The 23,692-nt window shown below is 43.1% G+C and overlaps 1 protein-coding gene across 3 annotated transcripts in view; it reads left to right on the top strand.

Annotated features, from left to right (window-relative positions):
- vps13b (vacuolar protein sorting 13 homolog B) overlaps positions 1-23,692 on the top strand; it is a 379,425-nt gene that overhangs the window by 326,306 nt on the left and 29,427 nt on the right. For all 3 annotated transcript variants that reach the window (XM_030071613.1, XM_030071615.1, XM_030071614.1), the window contains 3 exons: positions 15,569-15,724; positions 19,952-20,218; positions 22,612-22,695. In XM_030071613.1, the coding sequence (XP_029927473.1) occupies positions 15,569-15,724; positions 19,952-20,218; positions 22,612-22,695 (507 nt within the window). The remainder of the gene's footprint in view (positions 1-15,568; positions 15,725-19,951; positions 20,219-22,611; positions 22,696-23,692) is intronic.

Genomic DNA, 23,692 nt, shown 5'->3' with positions numbered 1-23,692 from the left:
CAAATCCCAAGCCCTCCACCCCACAGTCCCAGGATGCTATTCTGCCTCTTTGCTTTCAGATCCCTGTTTTGTTTTATTTCCCAAAACATTGGACTTTGACACTGTCAGCTCCCGCCGCCTAGTCCTTTTCTCATCTCCCTTATGTCCCCGTAGTCCTCTCTTTATCCCACAATTCTCCACACCCCCCACCAAACACACACACTGTCATCTCTGTCCACCTCATCATTGGATACCTCTCCAACAACATTACCACCACCTCAGTCCTCACCCAAACCAAGATCTGTTAAGTGTGGGAAAGGCAGTCGAGATTGCGGTGGTTGTTTTAGGTGACATCCTCAATTGAGATGATTTGATTTTTTTTCTCTGATCTCTTTCCTTTAAGTTTGAATAACAGTGCTAAACAACAATATATCATAGCGCTTCAAAACCATTCCGGTCCCACTGCCGGTCACATGAATGATGAATCTCCAATATGTGATGACATTTGTGTCTAATCTTCTTTTTATTGATTATTGTCCTTGAATCCCCTCCAGCCAGCAGAGCCTAGTTGGTGTTTCAGATTTCAGCCTTACTTTAATGTTTCCTCAGCTCCAGTCAAATTGTTCCTGTCCACCTCTGTCCCTATTCTCTAATGCCATAAGCCCTCCAGTTATATCAGTAAACACTTGAAACTCAGGACCCACAGTGCAATTAGTCACTGTGGGTGCAAATGCTATGCTTAGTACTCTGTGTCATTATTTGTCACGTACTGTAAGGACCCCACCAGACTGGCCTAAATCCTATTTGAGCCTCAAGCCCTTAGCCATAGAAACATTGCAGTAGATTATTCCCCAGACATGACTTTGGTCCTGTTCTCTCTTTTATCCCCAATTATTCATCCTTCACCTCCATTAGCGCAGTGAGCTCAGTAGACCTAGACTGTCTCCAGGCAGTGCTGGGGTCTGACTTGGACATTTGCGCCTTTCTCTGAAGACTCTCCAGCAACAGCACAGAGCTCCCTAGCCCCATTCTTGTCCCTTTCTTTCTCCACCTAGCACCGTCCCTTGCTCTGGTGTTCACGGTCTTGCTGGCTGAGCTCACTAGCCCTTGTCTGGCTTGTCCTGTCTTTGGCCTCCTCCTGTATCCTGCTCTGTTTTGGAGCCTGGTGGGAAGGGAACAGTGTCCTTTTCATCTCTGTTACACCCCAGTTAGTACAGTCCCCTCATCAGGGTTCATGGCCTTGTCGTAGCCCCAGAGCCTGGCTCTGCATCTGGCCTGGCCTGGCCTATGCTTTGGCCTTCCTAACGCCTTTACTCTGGTTTTGTCCGGTTCTTCTTTGTGTCCTCCAGTGTTCATGACCCCCACCAACTCACTCCCTTCATTCACAGTCACATCACTGGGCTCAGTCACTAGTCCTGGCTTGGCTGTGTCTCCTCTCCTCTTTGTAGCCCTGCTCCTTCTTTCCTTTACTGCACCTGTAACACACCCCCATTAGACTATCAATCAAGTTTCAAGTTCATATCTCTTTCCCTCCCTGTTCCCTCTTCACTGTCATTCCTGTCTCTAGATGTTCCAACTGGGGCTGACCTTATCCCTGTCCCCCACTTTACTCCTGACACACACACACACACACACACACACACACACACACACACACACACACATACACACATACACACACACTGTGTACAACCTCCCCACCCCTGTTGTTCATGGCCAATCTTGTCTTGTCTAGGAGCCCTGGGGCCTGTCTACGAGGCTGGCCATCAGTCTGTCCTCATGGCTGTGGTATGGTGTGTGTGTCCCAGCTGACTAGTCCCCCAGGCAAGAAAACACACACACGCCAGAGCCACTAATATGCTGCTGCAAAGTGTTCAGTCCCCCTTTCTCTCTTCCGCTCCCCTGGGTGCTCACTGGACATGAGATCATCCTGAGTGGAGGGAGATGGGGAAATAAAGAGAGAAATGGAGGGAGGGGAGAAAGCAGGGATGAGGGCACAGTGGACATGGAAATATGAGGGAGTCAAAAGAAGGGGGTTGGAGGGTTGGGGGGATTGGACGAGAGGGGATAAGGGGACAAATACAGGGCAGTTTTTTCTTCAGAAAAGGGGAGGACAGAAAGAGATGGGACCAGGGGCCAGGGCTCAGGGAAGCTCTGAACTCTCTCTCCCTATGACTGGCTTAGGGAATACTACAGTGACATCTCAGCCAAAAATGTGTCTGCATCCGTGTGTTCTTCTCTCTGTGCCTCCTAATCTCTCTATTCTCAGGCCATGATGCGCAGGCAACTCATCAAGGAACTATACATGAGCAGATTTGCCAACAAGTATGGCCAGCATTGCTTAAACGTCATACTTTACATCCTCAGATCTCACTCTGCTGTGACCACACCATAGAAGCAGTGGAAGAATGAGAAGAGAGAGAGAGAGAGACCTTTAAAAGATGAACAGACCTGCTGTTGTTTCAGTTTGAGCTAGAACAGGGAGGCATATGTGGGATCTTTCCTGACCTATCTCATGTGTGTATGTGCATTCATTTGTTCGTGCATGTGAGTCTGAAACAGAGGAGAGTGGTTAATGTGTGTGATCCTCTGCAGTCTTACCGGTGTATATGCATCTCAAGATGTTGACATACTTAATAATATCTGTCACTTCTCTCAGAAGAACGTTCAAGCGGATTGTTTTCACAGTGAAACATGAACCTCAGCTTAGGTCACCCTCTCTTTCTGGTTCTCCACCCCTCCCTCCTTTGCATCTGCTGTCAATCAAAAACTGTAAGATTCATTAAAAGGGTCGATTGAGTCAGTCACGCTCTCGTCTAACCCCTGATCGCGCTCATATTCATATGTACACACTCACACCCACACTTTCACAACATGGTACCGTGTTTCCTAGGCCTGGACTCCGTCAAGCCTCTCTGTCTATTCTGTGTTTCAAACCCAGCATGCCATCACACCTCAGCATTTAACAGCCAGAGAGAAGCCTCTTCCGACCCTAGCTGCATATTCACTCATAATGTTACATTCATACGCCATCACATACTGACATTTGCAGTCAGGCTCAAACACAGAGATGTAAATTTATGCACAAAGCTACACTCTCTCCCTACAACTCTATCTATGTCACACTCACGCACACAGAAACACTCATGGTCCCCACCCTGCTGTTTTTCAGGGCTCTGGCGTGTGGTGTGGTGTGGATGGTTGAAATATCTGGCTGCTCGGTACAGGATGCAGCCAGGCTGATGGAAATCCCTGTGGTTAGTGTGGTTGAGGGGGGAGAGGGGCGTAAAAAGCCCCCTGGATTTGGGAAGGACATTTTAAGTGCCTAAGGAATATTCATAATATGAATAAATTGTAATTTACTCCAGCAGCAGGCACGGTCTTTCTCTCCCTTTCTCTCTCTCTCTTCTGTGCATGTGTGTGCGTGTGAATGTGCATGCGCATGTTAGTGTGTCTGTGTGTACGCGTGCATGTGTGTGTGTGTGTGTGTTGTCGTTCCCAGGGGTAATGTGCTGGAGATAGCAGCCCAGGACTATTAGTTTGCGGTTAGATTGGCTGTGTTGTTGGAAGCAGGCATGACAGGGAGGTATTTGGTGTGTGTGTGTGTGTATGTGTGTGTGTGTGTGTGTGTGTGTGTGAGAGAGAGAGAGAGAGAGAGAAACAGAGAGAGAGAAAGAAAGAGAACATTTGTACATCTCTATATATGTTTGTGTGGGCACGCAGGAGTGTGTGTGTGTGTGTGTGAGAGAGAGAGAGAGAGAGAGGGTGCGAGGGAGCATGTTCATTTATGTGTGTTTGTGTGTGAGAGAAGCTTTTTACATCTGTGTATGCATCATTATTTGTACCGAACCTATGCACTGTATTTTCAGGTAATCAGACTGGACTGTGAGAAATCAGTACTAGAAGTAAAGGGTTTCATAGTTTTCCGGTTGCTCTCCCACGTTGGCACTTTGCTCTGAATATGTGTCTGCCTCTCCGATCCTTATCAGTTCATAAATGACTGGACATCAGGCTGCTGGGCGACAAGTCAAATCTGGACCATTAATTAATAGTTTGAAATCCACAATCCTGAGCTACTGAAGTTGTACTTCACATAGCTGGAAATTTGTTCAAACTTTTCAATTGTTGCCAAGAGTGTACAAATATCAACAACCTGTTTAATCATCAGTCACTGTAAACAAAACAACAAGCAGTTGCTTTTATTACTCCTTTGCCAAGTAGGCTTTATTTTTGCTTAGAGTACATATTAGCTCTTAATTTCACCCCTGATATGTGATCTCGTGTTAAAACTACAGCAGGGGCTCTTAAACTTTTCCAGTTCATTATTCGAAATGACTAAGTTCAGCCTTCCCTTTGGACTCAGCCTCCTTAAAACATATCAGTGCTTTTGTCAAATGTGGATCCACATTTTAGGTCTTGACCCATTATTTAAGAAACACTGCCCTCAAGTGAAGTGGGCTAGCTGAGTCGTTGATGTCGGATTGTGGCTTCAACTGCAGTAGATTAGGTTGAGTTGGGGTCAGTAACCCCTTGGGAGATATTAGCTACAGACTACTTAACCCACGCAGTGACTGATCAGAAAAAGGGAGAGAGAGAGGCAAATGAAAGGGAGCGCTGTCAAATTCTGTCCCCGGAGAAAACCTACACTTTTCTGCTCTTTATCCTCAAAGCTGGGTTGGGCACCAGAGGAAATTAAAGTTTTTTTTTGTTTTTTTTTAACTGACCTGTCATTGTAGGTATTACCACAGGAAGAAAGAAAATCTGGTTGGAAAGTGAAATCTATGTCATTAAGCAAAGGTTAAACATTGGCTGCTTTCATTTTAATGACGTTTTGTGTGTAAGCGCACATTCATTGTGCTCCCAGCAACATGACATGAATTATTGAAAAAATGTCAACTTGAACTAATGATACGTGAAAGCATTTCTACACTGAGTCATTATTAATGGTCCATCAGTGTACAACAGTGCAATCCCTGAGCGCAATTCATTTATTCTCTGGTATCATAGTCTTTATCATGTCCAGGCAGTTGCTGTCAGGTCAGATATTGGCTGGCTTATGAATTATTGAAGTTGAGGATGTACTGTTTATAGCTTGTACGAACATTTTGCTGCTATGGCAACAAGATACACTCTGTGTGAGTCAGTGGATCAAATGCTAAGTCACTCCTTAGAGAGAGAGGGTCATTATCATTGTAGCTTCCTAGTCAGAATAAATTCAGAGACAAACAGAACAGTCATAGATAGGCGAGGTTAGTTACAGTCATTCAGCTCGGCACGATACACATTTCTGGTCCAGGTTGCATGGTGAGTGAGAGGGACTTGGCCTTTGCCTCAGTGAATAATGCACCAATAAAAATCCTTGAGGTGAATAATGCAACAATATAAATCCTTGAGGTAATTATTGAATGCAAGCCTATGTCAAACCAAAGGTTAGATAAATTGACTGCTTCTTGTTTTTAGCTGCTGGCCACCTGAACAGCTGCTCCATCAGCCAGGCAGCTATGGCTGATGGAGCAATACCACCAGCATCCAGGATTCACCCTCTTCTTTCTCCTTCTCTTATTCACTTTTGTCTATTTCCTCTGGACAAGTGTAAGAGTGATGATAGATGAGCGTAAATAACTGTAAAAGTGCATATGTGTGTATGTGTTTGCATATGTATGTGTGTGGATCCATGATTCATCCCAATTCATGAGGCATTCACTTCACTTTCACTGTCTAGCGCCTTTCAAGGCATGTCAGTAGATGTATAGTCCTCTGTGGACCTGTCTGTCTCTTAACAGGACTGACACTCTGCCATATTAGATTATAAACATACACACATCATTACATGCAGAGCTCAGAGGTCACCAGTGGTTTCATGTTCCCAGGCCGTGCAGTGTATCTTCTCAGGCCATAGGCTGCAGGCTTTAGCCCCCAGACCTCTGGTTTCTATGCCTCAGTCCATCTACTTAAAAAAACACCAGACCTCCAACACCTCAGACATCCCAACAACTGCTCCACTGGCCCGCCAGTGCACAAGGCTACTCATCTCCTATCCTATAGATGTCATGTCAGTGGCATCAGCAGCCAAGCACATATGGCCTGAATTCTCCTCTGCCCTATACCCTTTGACCCCAACTTTCAAGCAGACCGAGAGCCCAGGATGATGCTTTTGTGTCTGAGTAATTAATGCTGGCCTTTTATTAGCTTTTGTTCATAATGCTAGCAAAAGTCTGTTGGGGAATGAGATAGTTTCACATTACATGTGATATTGCATAAGAAAGAGCTTGATTAGCAATTAATATGATATGCTTCTAAAAGTTATGAACCCTCAAGCATACCTAATGTTGCAAAGACAAAGAGCAAGCCTTAACAACATAATACTGCCAATAACTTGAAATCAATTACTCCTGAATTTTCTGGGGACCTATTTTCGTCTTTCTGCAGCCCACCATTTGGTCCCAGTCCAAGCTTTGAAAAACAATGTACTACATTCCCCAGCACTCCACCACAGTTATGCAGCCAAGATTTTCATGAGAATACAGTGAATGCCAATAAGGACAGTTGGACTCCACCTCCGCCACCCCCGTTTTCTTTGTATCTCTGTATAGTTAAACCCCGCTCATCCATCCCAACTCACCCCAGTATTTAGAGGAGTTTGTTTTCTCACTCTCTCTGACATGGTGTGGGATTTTATCATGATTCCGTGGTGTATATCTTGACAAGCCATCAGTCTATTATGATTGTGTGTGTATATGTATCTGAGTAATTCCTCTGCCTGTGTAGTTTGTCCCAGAGGAAGCTCTCTCTCTGACATGAGGAGATTAATGTAATTATCATGTTGATGAGGGCTGAGCTGCTAGAAACTTATGTTTGTTTTTCTATGTAAATCCCTTCAAACATGCCAATATGTGAGCAGTTAAAGAAACATGCTTTTATCTTCTCCAGCAAGGCCTTCGCCTTGAAACTATAACAGAAGATCTTAAACTAAGGGTTGGGACCCCAGTTGGGCCGCAGGACTGTTTCTGGTGGTTCTCCACAGTGACAAAAGTGTTTGTATGTTTTAATGACCCTGGGCCACATGGTGACACTGAAGTTACTCAGTTGAGGTCCCAGTCGGAAAAAGTTCATGAACCCGTGCTGCATGATGTTGATTGCAGAATAAGATCTTTTTTTCCCACCACAGCCGGTGTCTTTTATTTCAACATTTTTTTTCATGAGATTGCTTCTTTATAAGATAGTATCCAGCTGCAAGAAGAACAAAAATGCTTTTAGAAAAGGTCAGATGTGAATCCACAGTGTGTGAATACGTGATACATATTCATCTTTTTACTTTTCAGTCTAAATCAACAAATGACAAAATGCCTCTCAAAATGCCTGAGGTCATTTTATGGTATTACAGCCTTATTTGCTAGCACATTTGACAGATTCAAGAAAGTCAGTAAAGATCAAAAAAGAAACAAAATGTGTTAGAGAAATTCAGTCTTACACTGTGGACACTCCCTAAAATACAGTTTTAACAAGTATGTATTTTCGCAGACTTTTAATGTATTCAGTTAGTATGTCAATTAGCTTTTCCTTTTGGAATACTGCTCACAACTCCCCCACCTGGGACTTGGCTGAGCTGAAATAAAATTCAGGCTTTTGCATGATTATTTAGTTACCTCTGATGAGCTCTGGCTGGTAGGAGCATAATTCCACTACTTTTATAATCTTGTTAACAATAACATAAAGAGATACAGCAGCACTGGCCTCCGTTCAGCTACATTGGTCACTGTAGGGTAATTTAACTTTCTTTAGCCATTATATTTCTGTTAACATGCTTCATTTTATTGGCAGACTTTTTAAGGAACAACTCACTGTAAATATTTCAGCACCTGCAGGCAGGGCCAGCTCAGATCATCAAGCCCTTACATTTACACAGTGTTGCAGTCAAGACGTGTGTGTTTGTGTATGAGTTTCTGTTGGTGTAATGCTTGTCTCCCCTGAAGACGTTCACTTCTTTTTTAACCTGTCTGACACAGCTGTTCAGAAGCTTCTCTTTATGAAATGTGTGTGTCTGTGTGTATCTATCTATGCACACTTGTAACCATACAAATGTCATCAAACATATTTTTGGATTTTTGTGTGTGCCACACACACAAAAATAGTGTGTTTGTTCCATGTCACCTGACATAGTTAAAATTTAACCTTCTGTAGACAGGTGAAACTTTGTTTTATGTCCAAAGCTTTAGCTTGAGCCCACAGTGGTTGTCAGTCTCAAAGTTTCTCACCATCTACCCTGCATTTGTCCTCTACTGGTATTGCAGCGGCCTCTGCAGCCTTCTCTATTTAATATGATGAAAGTCAAATTGTCCCTGAAACAGTTGGTTGCCAGACCAGTTTTACTCCCACTGACTTTTGTTGAAAACAAGAGAACAGAGCAAAAAGAGGTCAGATCACCAGTGCTGCTGCAGTTCACTAGCATATGAATGTCATGCAGTGAAAAGCAGAACTTTTACAGCTGATAGGTCTGTATAATGTACACAATACTGCCAGCATCTCTAAACAGCCTCACCAATATTGTACCAGTCGATGAGTGAAGGCAGCTGTATTGTGGTGATATGTTTTGTAGATTGTGCTGAATATTTGGGCTTCAGTTTCATTACACAATATACCATACTGTGGTCAGGGGGTTACTGTATAGGGTTAACCCATGCTGCATTTGTTCTTAAGCTGGAAAGCCTGTGGTTTCATTATAGTAAACCAAACCTCTCTCTAGTGAAGTGCTACACTGTACTGTACATTGCATTGTCAAACCAGTGGAGACATCCATAGCATTCATGTTGTCTGAGTTAGACTGCAGGCAGCCCACAGCCGCTGGATTGGCTGTAGTTTAGTGGCACTCTAGTTGTGGTCACGGTGGGGGTGACTGAGGTCTCCTCTTGTCCTAGTCAGCTTGTGATCAAGAACATACCACTTTGTGTACACGTGCATGTACAGTATGTGTGTGTATTTGTGTATCTTTGTTTATCTGTCTAACAAACATGCTATGGCTTCAGTACTGTATGCCTACGGGTATATACACACAGTATGTGTATAGCATGTCACAATAGCCTCCCACTGTCTTATTCTTACAGAAGCCTGGGGCAGGCTTTTGTTTTTTGTGTGTTGAGACTGGGACAAGGTCTCTGTCCTTCCGAGGGTCCTCGACCACTGGCTCCCTCATCCCTTCACCATGCGGTTTCTAAACCTCTCTCCTCTCAGACAGTGCTCCTTTTGTCATCTCCCTCCATTCGGTACAAACACTTGACGTGTCTGCGTCTCCTGGAACCCTCAAGGCCCTAGATGTCTAAGATGCCTCGGTAGAAACCAGAGGGAGAACTATGGAACAATGTTAGTCAAGCATAAACCTCTTAACGTCTCCGCTGTCGACCGCGGACCCACACAATGGCTTCTCTCTGTACCTTCTTCCAGCACCCAAACCGCTTCTTAGACTTGCAAATCTGGTCTTTGATGTTGGGCTGCCTCGCTTCTTTTGTCGGAAAGAGGGAGCTAAGGAGGAGAGAAGCGTTGCAGACAGCTGTTAAAGCCACCATAATTCCTTCATGTTACATGGGTTAGCCCTCACTGCATTGGCAAGGATGCTATTGTGTCTCTCAGGCATTTGTGCACTCTTTTTTTCCTCTCACTCAATTTCATCTGTCTACCTCTCCTTTTCTTTCCCTCTTTCTCATTCATTCTAGGAGACAAAGTAATCCGTATCCTTTTGTTTTGTTGTCTGCATGTAAACCTGTTTCTCATTTGTTAGGTGGCTCACTAGCTCCCTAGTCCCAAAGTCATTGCACCAGACAAGACAGGGCTCTGTTCCACATCCCTCTCCTTTCTTTCCTGACCAGATAACCATGAAAAAATGGGGTGGTGCACTCAGTGGCCTCTTTTCCTCTGTAGAGCTGAGTGGGGCCTGTCAGACTACTCCAAAATATTTAGAATGTAAAAATGACAGCACTTGTAAATTTAAGTTCAGCTGAAAAATCATCTCCATAAGCGACAGGGTTCAATGAGGTTCATGTAGTTGAAATTAAGCAATAATTAACTAAGATCTGGCTCTCCCTGTTTGTCCCTGTACTGGAAACTACTGTTGAAAGCTACTGTTGTGGTTTATACTGTTTCCAATCTGCCATTATAGTCTGAGTGAGGAGGAATGAAGAAATGATGGGTAGACAACCACTGTGGCTTTGTCTGCTGCTCCATGCAGGATCCAGGAACGCTGATTACATCCTCGCAGTGGACAGACACTTAATTTTTGTTATGTGCACTCAAGCACATTCCTGCCAGAGGACAATAGACGGGCAGTGGTTACAGTGGCAGGAGGGACTCCTTCTGTCTGCAAGAGGACAAAAGTGTGTCTGTATCTGTCCATCTGTGTCTTTGCCTCAGTGCATGCTGACACCCACAGTATCAAAGCAGACATTTGATAGTTTGCCATGCATGTGAGGTAATGCCTCTGTGTTTACCAGGAAGTTAATAGTCATTGTTTTGGTTATGACTGACTGACGGTGTGCCGTCTTTTACAGGAAACTTTGTTGCTAATGATTTTCTCTTGGGACAGGATGAAGCAATGGACCAAGCGGTAGACATGACCTCGTACCCATGATGGAGTTTGGTTGGCTGATTGACTCACAGAATATAACTTACAGTTTGGGTGGGTGGTGGTGGTGTGAATGTCTGAGAAATTCACACCATTTCTGAATGTGTCAGACCCATGTTTGGGTTCTGCGTCATGTTTCCATAGCAACGGGCAACTCTGTATGGGTGATGGTATTTCAAAAACAGGATATTGGTTTGTGACTATCAGCTAGACATTCCATGGATTAGAGCTGAGATTAGTTATTTTGTTACTGATCTTGTGATAATTTCATGCGTGGCCTGACCATGGTCTTGTGTGTTTCAGGTTTGGTGGGAATTCAACATCATTATTTTGACCCTTTGAGTTTGACCCACTGATATTTGGTTCCGTAGACAGGTGTTCCTTGTTATATCTGGGTTAGTCATGATTTGAGCAATGTCTCTGTTTTTGAAAACATATCAAGTCAAAGCGTCATTATATGTTCAACATTCAGCAATACCTGTAAGCTCTAAGCTATGTAAGCAGACAGAATCATGCCCTGGTCACCTCAGTGGTAATATCATTGTCCCATTGTCAGGTTTGTCCACTTTGATATTTAAAACTACTTAGCATACTAAACCTAAATGTAATGCTCAACAGTCATCTTTGCTGTGTTTGACCACGCCACAGTAAGTAAGCCTTGTAATGATGCAGACATACAGTGAGACTGAGGATGTTGAACTATAAAGTGGTTTTATTTCATGATGTTTCAGATAAGGACCACATAATTAACCCTACTGTCAAACTGAAATCTTTGTTTATCTCCATAGAATTTAGATTAATCATCCTTACCTTACTTATATCAGTGTATTTGGTTGAACATGTCACTCTGAGCGGTCATGATTATGCAAGGCTGGGACATGCTGTAAAATCCAAGTTGCATTCGTAACTTTTGATCAGGTAATGTCACAAGAATTAGAATGAATTATTAAAGTTCAGTTACATCAATGGCTGGGAAACTCACACTCATTGACATACCAATAACTTAAGTCAAGTCACATCCAAAGAATTTTGATGAATGATTATATTTTTGTTAAATCGGGTCATTTGGCCAAAGCTGCTTTTGGAAAGCCTGTGGTGATATGACCCTGATCAAATCTTGCTCACTATCAATGAAACAGATAACAGATGATATGCAGTCACAGAATGAAAATGCTTTGCAGTCGTTCTATGGTTACATCCAATAACTCAGTTTATAATCAAATCGATAATCAAAACTTGGTAGAAATATGACTATTTAATAATCCCTCAGCAGATCCTTTTGGAAATGTAGCTTGAGCCCAGTAATGTTGCTGGAAACTAACTGTTCTACATCAGCCAGCCATAATCACAATCTGTCCTTAGGGATTTAAGAAAAAGGTGGAGAAATAGCTTTGAGATTTATGTTCATATTCCTTTCAAACCAGTTGTGCATCTTTGCGAAATTATCAGGACAGGACAAATGAGTTTCTGGTTGGTTTTGGACAAATTCTTTTGGTGAGTGCCAGTTGCTGAAGGTTGAGTGTAGGAGTTATTGAACAGCATTACATAAATGGGAGAGGGGGAGATAAAAATTGTCATTTTTATAAATGTTGTGTGACTGACTGATCACTGTTTTGCTTAGTGTTATTTCTCTGTCAACTAGATTTAGAGAGTCACACCACAGTTCATCTCAGATTGTGAAGACCCTCGTTTTTGTCAAAAATACAATTTGGCTGGTTTCTGTTCTTTTTCATATGTCATTACTGGCCATCTAGTTTTTTTTTTTGTTTTTTTTTTATAATTTTTTTGGGCATTTCTGCTTTATTTGACAGTCACAGTAGAGATAGACAGGAAAGGCAGGGGAGAGAGGGGGAATGACGTGCAGCAAAGGACCTGAGGTCGGATTCGAACCCCAGTCACTGCGATCGGGACTGAGCCCTGGTACATGGTGCGCGCGCTTTGCCGGTGAGCCACCGGGGCGCCCCAAGGCCATCTAGTTTTTAAGCATGTTTATTTCAGTATAATTCCTCAGTGTTTGCCTGACAGCTTTTGTCACCTTGCCACATGCGGGTCTTGTCAAACGACTCACATATAACATGCACCCTTATGCATTGCCTCTTGTGGTATTTTGTGGTGCTGGCTCTAGTGATCAAATTAAAGTAGGGACTAGACACAGTTGTAGAGTATGCAGTTTCTAAAGGCTATACACCTTAAGCTGGCATGAAAAATGTTACTGATTATTAACCTTTTACAAGTGATCAGGACAAGCAGTTGTAGATTACATTTATATATTTTCATCATAAGGTAGATTTGCCCCTCTAGTATTAACCTGCTGCCTACAGTATACGCAATCATGCAGCTCTGTCTAAAATCACACCTAAAATACACACAGGGGAAAGTCTTTTCAGATGTGGAGTCCTTAATCATAGCCCCCACAGCCCCTCTTTTTTTTGGTAGTTTTTGGTCTAAATTATCTACTCTAGGTTAGATTCTACCTTAGAGTTTAACATAGAAACTATAGAGAATACAGTTACAATGTATGAAATCAGGCTTTGTTCTCCTAGACTAAGACAGTTTTCTTCATAAGGTTGTCTGTTAAGATGCGCAGTGTTGGTCTCAGGCTAACGTTTGTCCACGTGCATGAAACCACCACATGTGGCCCATTTGGATTTCTCTCTGTCGCAGCAGTTTGGATAAGTCACTAAGAGGCAAAGCAGCTTCTTATTTTTCATTCTTATTGTCCTACGTGTCCAGTTCATCTGTGTCACTGCTGGGTTTTTTTCTTCTTCTTGTTTTATTTTTTTTCCCACTGCTTGACTCAGACCAGTGATGAATTAAAACAAAAGTGGCAGTCGCCATTTGAAGTTTGTGTGGAGACATTATTATGACTTCTCCCTTAAAGGTCAAGTTGAGCCACAGGCGTGATAAAGTGGACTGAAAGAGAGGGAGAAACAGAGGGGTTACAGAGGAGGGGACTGTTGAAATAACAAACCGGTCCTCACAGATGGCGCTGAGGTACAGCAGAGATCTCGGCTGGGTTCACACCACAGGATTTTGACGATAATTAACACCAAACCAGTCCCACTCAAAAACCAGAAGGCCTTCTGTAAGAACTTATGGCAGGGTTTTAAGATGAATGCACTCTAAAAGGTTTTGATTTCAGTCACCACCAAGCAACTGACATACAGAAGAATGGGGGAAAAGTTCCACATTGCACTCCTCAAAGGCTGTCTCAAAACTCTATGATCTGTGAACTTTGCTAGTATTGTACTTCTTGTGCTGAACTAGTTCAGGAAATTGTGTGGTGGTTCTCCACCCTTAAAGCTGTAACCTTCACCACCTGGCTGTTTACACCACTTTGCCACTTTTCCTGCGAGCAAGTCCACTGAGAGGGAGATCTGAGAAATTATGTCATTTCCACTCAGCCGACAGGGAGGACGGCTGAGCTTAAAGAAAGTGAATTCAGGCTTTGATTAAGCGTGTTATTGTAATGAAATCTGTCTTCAAACAGTGAGGCAAGACTGAAGTGGAGGGAAACAGAGAGGGTCTCGACCAGGGTCCCCTGTGCTCTCTGACCTCAGGGGTAATTTGTTTTTCTTTTAACAGATTGGCTAAACGTTCAGCACATTGAAGCAACGAGCCAAAGTGTAAATCTTCAAAAACGCTGTTCAGTGTTTCAATCTGGTTGCTGCTCCTCTGGGAAAGCATTCAACCCCTAGTCTCCTCTATCTTTCCTCTCTCTCTCACTCTCTCTCTCTTTCTCTCTCTCTCTCTCTCTTCTCTCTCTCTCTCTCCCTCCCCTCTCTCTCTCTCTCTCTCTCTCTCTCTCTCTCTTCCGTGTTTGAAGTTGGCAGCTAGGCGGACACAGAGAGTTCACTCAGGTGGAAGGTCAGTCTCACTGCCTCAGGAGGGGGAGAGCGCTTTAGATCTTCTTACGTATTTATGATTCTGCTCCTGTATTATGTCCATAATCCCATGACAATCCTCAAATTGTTTGACAAACGCATTTCCTTTTCATGTAGCACTCAGCAATATGTGATGAGATGTGGATAGATTTCTGAGACTGACCTCAGTGTAACACAGATATGGATGGACATTTGACCAGCTTTGTTGCTTTTTGTAATGGTTTTGTAATGGTTCAGACTGCTTTTATAGTGTTCATGCCTATTTGACTGAGTGTGGGTATGTACAGTAGCAAAGGCTAAAGCCACGATGGGATATATCTACCTTATGACAACCAAACACCAGTATTTTTTAAAACCAGGCCAGTGTATAACAAGCCAAAATTGTAGATTAATAGAGATAAATATACCTCCCGGCTACATTCTCAAACCCACAAATTGTATCTTGGACTGTGTCTTAGTGGTCCACTTTTGACTTTGATATTTGTTGCACTTCTGCCACAATTTCACCCCAGCCTACAAGGAATTGTTTAGATATTCTGCAATTTCTACAGTGGCCACTGCTGTATAGTTGTTTGTATGTCAAAAGATAGAGCAGCGTCTGTTCAGTGCTTTCCTCCTGAGTCTCTGTGTCTAACCCCAACCACACACATTGATCTGCTCCACTGTGAAGTGATGGATATGAAGCTGAAACAGTTGAGAGCCAAACTATCTGCCTCTTATTTAGACGTGTGGAGTGCAGGGCCTGCCACATCCAACCACACACATGCACACACATGCGCACACACACGCACATGCACACACACGCACACGCATGCAAGCATAATGAGCTTCCACATCAGCTGTTTTCCACCAGCCAGTTTATTGTGTGCGACCTTCCATCTCTACTTCCAACAGCAGCAGGCCTGTTCAGCACCAGTAAACAGGAACTTTGTTGTTCTACTCCCCCCTACCAAAATCTCCTAAACAAAGACTTGTTGTTTACTTGCCTTTTGCTCCGGGATAAATAAAGGGCAAGGAGACTAACCTCTGATGTCTGGTCTCCTCTGTGTGTGTATGTGTATCCTACCCTGTCTCGTCCCGTCCCATCCTGCAGCTGCTGCACATCTGCATCGAGGGTTGGGGAAACTGGCGCTGGTCGGAGGCCTTCAGCGTGGACAATGTGGGAACTCTGCTCAGGACAATCCAGTACAAAGGACGCACCGCCTCGCTCATCATCAAAGTGGTGCAGCTCAACGGTGTCCAGAAACAGGTATAGGTACTTTTCTTCCAGGTTTATTTAGTAAATGCAGTCACAGAAAAAAAAGAGGAAAACAGGTGAAAAAGCGGAAAAAACAGTCAAACACCAAGTGAATTTTGCAGCTTTACAAGTTGTACAAGTCTTCTTAACATATCCTATCACTTAGTTTGTTTAACATATTTAGACAAACAACAGACTTTCAATTAAAGTAATAATTTACAACACTATTTAAAAAGTAATTGTCCATTTAGCTACCCTCTGTTGCCAAGTGATACTAACACATTAGTGATTCAACCTCAATCCAGATGATAAAAGCTTTAACATTTGCTGTTCTAAACTCTCGGTGTCATGAGGGTGTTCCCTTGGAAAAATCATCTGATACACAGGAAGTGATACACTCTGCATATTTAGTGGCAGAAAGAGCGAAATTTCAACAGAAAAGAATGACAGCATGGAACACTGATTGACAAGTGATCTCTGGGAAGTGCATTGAAAAAACAACTACAGTAGTGATCACTCAGCAAAGCAAATATGTTGCTGAATTTAAAAAAAAAAAAAAAATCTGCATTACCGCTTCAATATTATGGCATCAATAATACCCTCATGGCATAAAGTTTGAAGTCTGAAGTTTTTGCACATTGTGGTTATTATACGATGCTGTTTCTAATAACAGTCATGCATTCACAATGTGCTTATTGTGCTGTAATGATGCCTTATGCTGTCCTATGAGCATCTCTTGAACTAAAATGTTGCCCAAACAGCTTTTACATTTCCGTCAACTGGATGCACAACAGGTTTTGTCATCTTCCTATTGCCTTTTTACCAACAAGATAGAGTGAGGGTGGTGCCAGAGTTCACTGTGTTCATTGATATGAAGTAGGAGAGGGGGGAACAAACTTGATCCATATTCATGCTTGATACACAGTCGTGCAATGATGTATAATGTAGACAGATCACTGATGCCTTTTGCCATAACATAAGACCTCAAAGAGTTGAAAGCAATACAGGATTATACAGAAAACAGAAAGTGGGCTGCTGCCTCATGCCTGTTCTGACCGCTGCTATGTGTCACCTGTCAGTTTGGAGGCCTGGTCTTTACCCCAGCTCTCATGTTGGGTTGTGGCGTTTTTTTTCCTGTGTTCCAGAGAACTCTTCCACCACGTATTATGATTATGATTATAATAAAGTTTCTCGTCTTGCAATAGAATCTGATCTGTTCAGTCCTGTAATCTGTTTCATAGCACTAAAACAAAAGCTCACGACCCTGAAGCCATCCAAGAAATAATTTGCCCCTCTCTCCACAAAGAACACAGGAAATGTGTTGTCTTAGAGCACGAATGATCTGTATTAACGAACAATGTTACATAAACCAGCCACGTTTGCCTCTTTACACCAGTGGAAAGAATTGTGGTGAATCATGTTTGAATTTTTCCCACAAATACAAGGCAGAGCTGCTTTATTCCTTGAAAACGCAGAGATGCCATTGGATTACTGCGGTGACACTTTGTTATGTAAACAATGTCAAGTGTCACACACGTCTCCCCCTTGCACTCCAGACAAAACAGACTTCGGCCTCTCGCATTCCTTCCTCCGTCTGTCCCAGACTCTGCTTACATCTTGTTCCCATTGGTTCCAATGATAGGGTATGAGCATTGGTCACATCCAATTCACAACACAAAGCCTCAGACTGGGACAGCGGCTTCCACTACAGAGGAAGCTGGCTCACGCCTGCGTGAGCATACCTCATCTTGTTGTGTTTTTGGGGCGGGGGGCGTTCGTTGTCTCATTGTCACACACTACTGTTCTCTCCCTCCGTGTCTTGCTATCTGCTTGTCTTTTATTATGATGGCCTCTGTATTGTTCATGCTGGTGCCTTATGTTGACTGCTGTTGAAAATCCCCCTCATATAAATATACATACTCATGCTGTCTACACATACACGCATACTCAAACACAACTCCATTAATGCCTGTCTGAAGACATGTCTAGAGGCTGGGGCATCCTGTCACCATCACAGGAGGTAGCTGCCTATGAAATCGAGACAGATGTAGAGGAGATGCTTTTATGTCCAGAACTGCCTTCCTTTTTGTTTTTATTGTACTCATCCTGCGTCCTCTTTTTTTCTCTCTCGCTGTGGGCCCCTCTCTGTCTTTCTGTGGATCTCTTTCTCTCTTTTACTTTGTCGTTCTCACTCATGCTGTCAGGGTTTTTCTCGTGTTCTCTCACCCTCTTTCTTTTTGTATACATCTGTGTATCAGCACGTAAAGGGAGAGAGGAAGACAGACAGAGAGGGGAGGAAAGTGTGTACCGGTGTTGCCTGTGTATATTACAGCTAGCTGCTGACATGAGTTTGGGCGTGCAAATGGATATAAAGAAATGATTGATGAGTAGGAGAGGCTTCCCTCATTAGGGGCCAAGATCTCTCTCCCCAAGATCATTATCAGTGCTACAACCTGCGGAACACACACACACACACACACACACACACACACACACACACACACACACACACACACACACACACACACACACACACACAGGGTGGTGGAAACAATCAATTCTGAGCTCAATTAGATGTGTCAGCCCCAGATGAGGGTTCCCTGGTGGTTGTGGCTTGGCGCTGTGTGTGCATGTGTGTGTGTGTGTGTGTGTGTTTATATGTATGTGTGTGCATGTGCGTGCGTGTGAGAGAGAGAGATGCATGAAAAAGAGGATGGAAAATTCATCTGAATGCCAAAAGACTGTTTTCTGTGTGTGTGTGTGTGTGTGTGTGTGTGTGTGTGTGTGTGTGTGTGTGTGTGTGTGTGTGTGTGTGTGTATGTGGAAGTGATAGATAGTGACCTTAGTAAACCATCAGGCAGTAAGGAAGCAGTCAGGCTTCATAGAGCAGGCCTTTGATAAGAGTGGAGACAGTGGTAGGGAAGTTACAGAGGGACTCATTTAGCAGAGCGGGCAGATTTGAGCCTACAGTTGTAGAGATTCAAAATGCTTACAGATATGATGCATTTTCCAGCACCACTACTGACCTTTTAGTGTGGAAGGCTTGAGGGAGAATGACGTTCATCATCATTGCTGAAAATCCCCCTTTTTTAACTTTAGGTTTTAGTGAGCACAAAAACTTCCCCACCTCCCTCTTAGGAGAATGAAACAAGTTGGTGGCTAACTTAATAGAGGTAGCATTCCTGACCCTGCACATGTTGTGCCTCTGACACACACATTAAGGTTTCTTGGATTGGAGGACTGCAGGATTTTCTTGCAAACATAACTCTAACATTAGCTGCATGTTGTTATGCAGCCAAAACAAATACCACTATTACCTTTTCAAACATTAATCCCACTAATCACATAAACACATACAACCAAAAAATTGTTTGGGTATTAGTTGAAGGATTTTTTTTTTTTTTTTTTGGTTTTGCAGTTGTAGACCCTGCAGAATCCACAACTCCTCTGAGATTCCAGGTTCAGGTTTGAGTCCAAGTTCAGAGGTCTGTGTTGAAATATTGTGAAATATTGGCCTCTTGTCCACCATGATGGATTACCTTTACCGACTGAATTAGACATCTCCAGAGGTGTTTTCTGTGCCGTTTGGAATTAAATGGTGTATTAAATGGTGTATGAGCCTGGAAGGAAAGGCAAAACTGATAGAAAAATATCTTTCATTTTGACATATGCATGTTAAACATTTTCAGAATGAACTTTACAGGGATAAAAAAAAAAAAGAAAAACAAGCACAAACAGCTAACCAGTGTATCTGCTGTTGTAGGTCTGACATCAGGAATTATTCCTTACACGCAAACTCTGCTGTCTAGTAGAACTGGGATTCTCTCACAAAATATATTTACTCTCCTGTCACACATGAAATATATCAACTGTAATCATTTCATGTCTACATATAGGCCTACAAGTGGCAAGCATCTATATTAGCACTAAGTTTTTGCTCATTTCACTAATGCACCTTTCATGCTGGACTAATGACAAGAGAAACAGCCAGCTGTTGTCAAAATCAACCCAGATAAACTGACTCACAAGACAACTTTGGTCAAAATCGTAGGTAAGAACCAAGTCAAGCACTGCTCTTTTTGGTGTGAGAGCATAAATCCACCTGCTTTTGATGATACTGTGAGGTGACAGCCCACAGGAATTCCCTGAATCCAAACCTCAAGATGATCAGCATACTGTAATTTTGCCTCTTGCCTTGTTCTTATAACAACCTTTCTTCTCTTTAACCCCCTTATCTAGATAATCATCTGTGGCCGGCAGGTGATGTGCAGCTACTTGGCCCAGGACATTGAACTTCGGGTGGTGCAGCACTATGTGGGTCCAGATGGTCAGACAGTGGTCAGAGAGCATTGTGACTGTCTGGAGGCTGGGGCCAAGCTTCCCTCCTATGTCTTGGAGGATGCTGAGATGACGGAGCTGTGCTTGAGGGCGCGAGGAGACGAGGACTGGTCCCAGGACGTCCAGCTGGAGAAACAGGACAAGTGCAGCAGCAGCTCCGTGGTGCAGGTATTGTAACATACTTGGACTGTGACTGAAACTGATGCTGCAGGCTATTCACATCACTTTTTTAACATCCTCCTTTCATGTGGAGATGTTCAGCAGCTCAAATCTGAATGGAGAGTGCATGAGAGGGAACAAGTACAGTGATTTCAAAATAAACAAAAATGATAGACCTCCTCTGTTTATTTTTGGTTTTGCACTTCAGTAGCACAAGGATTTGTGTTTTCACCAGATATGGGGTTGCATGCATTAGACCTCAGGCGCTGTGGGCTCCCCAATTCAGTTGGCAAAATAAAGGTGCTTCTAGACCAGGAAAAAGACCAACTAAGACCAAAAACATCTCAAAACCTCATTTAATGTGAGTGTTGAATGTCCAACCTCTTAAGTCTGCTCTGTTGTATAGTGTACCCTAGCCTAACCACACTTTTACCAAAATCATACATGGGCAAGACACGCAGACAGAAAGACACGCTTGCACAGACAGCAGTAGCAACTCCACGATGCACAGTAAGATAGCATGTTGTCCAGCTGTCTCCAGAATGCAAAGTCTTTGGTGGGTTAGACTGACAAACACAGATAGACACACGAGTTGCACAGACTACCACTTCCATCAGCCACACCGCTCCATCCACACACACAGTGTCTATGTTTGGAGCTGGTGACTGGACCACCAACGGTGACCGGATCCTCTCTCTTCTCCCCAGTCTCCTGGGTGGCCGCAGTGGCAGAGCCTCCACACTGCTTCTCCGGTTAGAGAACAGATTGAGATCTTCCCCTCAGATAGGCCTTCAAAGGCCCTCCAGTCTCAACCCCGAGATGTTGAGAGGCAGAAAATACAGTTTATGCACTCTCATAACAACACTAACCATAGACAGGAAACACTAGCTGATATGTGGGCACACGGACAGGCTTTGAAGGCACTTTCACATTGCTGGGCGAGCGCCAGACCCTTACTCCTTCTTTTTATCGACTGGTCTTGCTCTTGTTCTGTATCTGTCCATCTTTTTCTCTCTTTCTCTGTCTGTGTCTGTCTCCCTTTCTCTCCTTTTATCTTTGTTTCTATTTCCTCATCTTCCACACTGTAAGCAGTTTGCCATCCTGCTGCTGCAGCTTCCGTGTGTGGATCTGAACATCTCTGACTTCACTCCAACCTCTGTTGTTATCTCCTCTCCTCAGATCAGTCATTCATTACACATATGGAGGGTTGGCTGCAAATGAGAGAACTGCTTGGACTAGTAGCAGAGTCCTCAGATCTCTCTATCTTTGTCTGTCTCTCTCCGTTTCTACACCCCCCCCCCCCTTCTGTTTCTCTCTCGCCCACACACTGTCTCACTCATTTATCTCAATGTTTGATGCAGCTAACTCCTCTATACCATTTATCTACTTCATCCTCCAATGTCCAGCATGTCCACCACCTCTCATTCTCTCACCTTATCTTCATATGAGCCATTAATCTTAAACAAAACAGTTCCTCTTCATTTACCCTTCTTCCTCCTCCCTACATTTTATTTTCAACATCGCTCTTTCACCCTCGTTCTTCATTTTGCTAAAGCACAGGAGGTCGTCATGACCTTTTTATCCAGTGGTGAGTGTTTTTGGTGGATTGGGCCTACAGAGTTTCTCTCACTCTGATGTTTGCCAAAGTTTCCCTCCCTCATGCAGAAAAATGTGCTGTTTTCCGTGGGCCAGTGCATTAAATCTGAATGTTCACTGTGTCTCTTCCCTCCACTTTGCTGTCCCCACCAGTAAATGAAGTCCCCAGTCTATCATAAACTAGACCACTTGTAACGTGCCTTGGCATCCCATGGCTTTAATGAGGAGAGAGGGTTAAGGGGACGAACACCAGTGACACATTAAGAGCATTCAGTCTTCAGAGGGCACATTCTCAGTCTTTAAATCTTGCTGAGATTTAACTGCTTTTAATAGGCTATTATCCGGCACTAACAGTTAAATTGTCAGTCGCCTCAGCTGTGACATTGCATTGGAGAATCAAGGGCTTTGGGGAGGCTTAACTTTTAACTACTGGAAGAAGCCAAGAAACAGTTTTTTGCTGACAAAACTTGATAATGCGTTTCTGATGGAGGCTATAAACATTGTGTCAGTAACTGAGAAGCAGCAAATGCTATTTAGTCATTAGATATCCATGTTACACTCAAACCACAAAAGAACACAAATAACTTGACCTCAAGTGACATTGATCAAATCTCCCTGTTAACCTTTGACATCGACGACATGTTGGAAAAGTCATGCAAAGATATGATTGATATGGAAAGTATCATATCATCTCTTGAGTTTGGTTCACAAATTACAAAAACGATCCTACCAGATAGCATTCTAAATTATGTTGATGTCACATTTTTTGATTGTTAAGTGGTAATTTCCAATTTTATTCCTCTCAGGTGCCTTGCTCTAGCGGTTCTTTGCTCTACGTGTGGTGCACTCTCATCACTATTGAACCTGATTCTCACATGCAGCAAAGGGTGGTAAGTGTCAACACCCTCACACACACACACACACACACACACAAACACAAACACTCTTGCCTGCATCAGCATGTGTAACTCAACATGTTTATTTCCACATGTTCACATTAAGTTGGGGTTTTATTTTGAAATCTGTTGTTGTTAGTTTTGAGTGTTGCAGTTGCACACCCAATCCCGAGATTAGCACCCACAGTGATTAAAATCTTTCTAGTATGTAATTATATTACTGGGTAATTATTCATAGGTTTCTCCAGTTTCCTCTTGGTGATGAGAAATATGTTTTTGATTACCAGTGCATGCCAAAGTGTTAGATACCCATGCACACAAAGCTGCTGTAGCAGGAAAGATTTTTACAGAAAGTGAGTTTCAACAGTATAAGCTTCACTGAGACACACACAGTGGGGATTCTAAAGAAAACTCAAGAATAAAACTAAACCCTAAAAGCTCAATTTTCATGAGACAAGGTGCACACTCAGGCAATGTCGATCTTTGCGAAATTCACAACCATAAGCGCTGGTGGAACGGAGACATACCTGCAGCACAGCTGCAAAAGGGGCTGGATTGGTAAGAATACCTGATCAGTGGGTGTGGTAGGGGCTTGTATCAATAATCAAATAAGCTCTTGTCATAACCTTTACAAGCATTGCACTCCGCGCTATGGCATAGGCTACTGCCAGTAATGGAGACAAGAGTCCAGACTGGCTTCTCCAAAAACAAAACTAATGTTCTTGTGTTTGAGGTGCAGTCAGTTGATCTCAATGTACTGTACCTTAAATATGAATATAAGGCACCCCAGACATACTGTCAACCCCAGATAATTTCCCTTTTTAAGCTGAAGTTGTGCTGAAGATTGAAATGCTAACAATATTTGCAAGTACAGTAAGACTTGTTTCCATTTCCTATAGTTTATTTTACATAAGTGATTAAAAAGCTTGCATTCAGTTAGTCATAATTGGCTATTACATGTGCACAGTGATGCCTCTATTGCTAATACTGT

This window comes from Myripristis murdjan, chromosome 16 (genome assembly GCF_902150065.1).
Source record: "Myripristis murdjan chromosome 16, fMyrMur1.1, whole genome shotgun sequence".
In the NCBI taxonomy this organism is placed as follows: Eukaryota; Metazoa; Chordata; class Actinopteri; order Holocentriformes; family Holocentridae; genus Myripristis; species Myripristis murdjan.
Note: the sequence above shows the minus strand (reverse complement) of the source record. Positions and strands in the feature narration are given on the sequence as shown.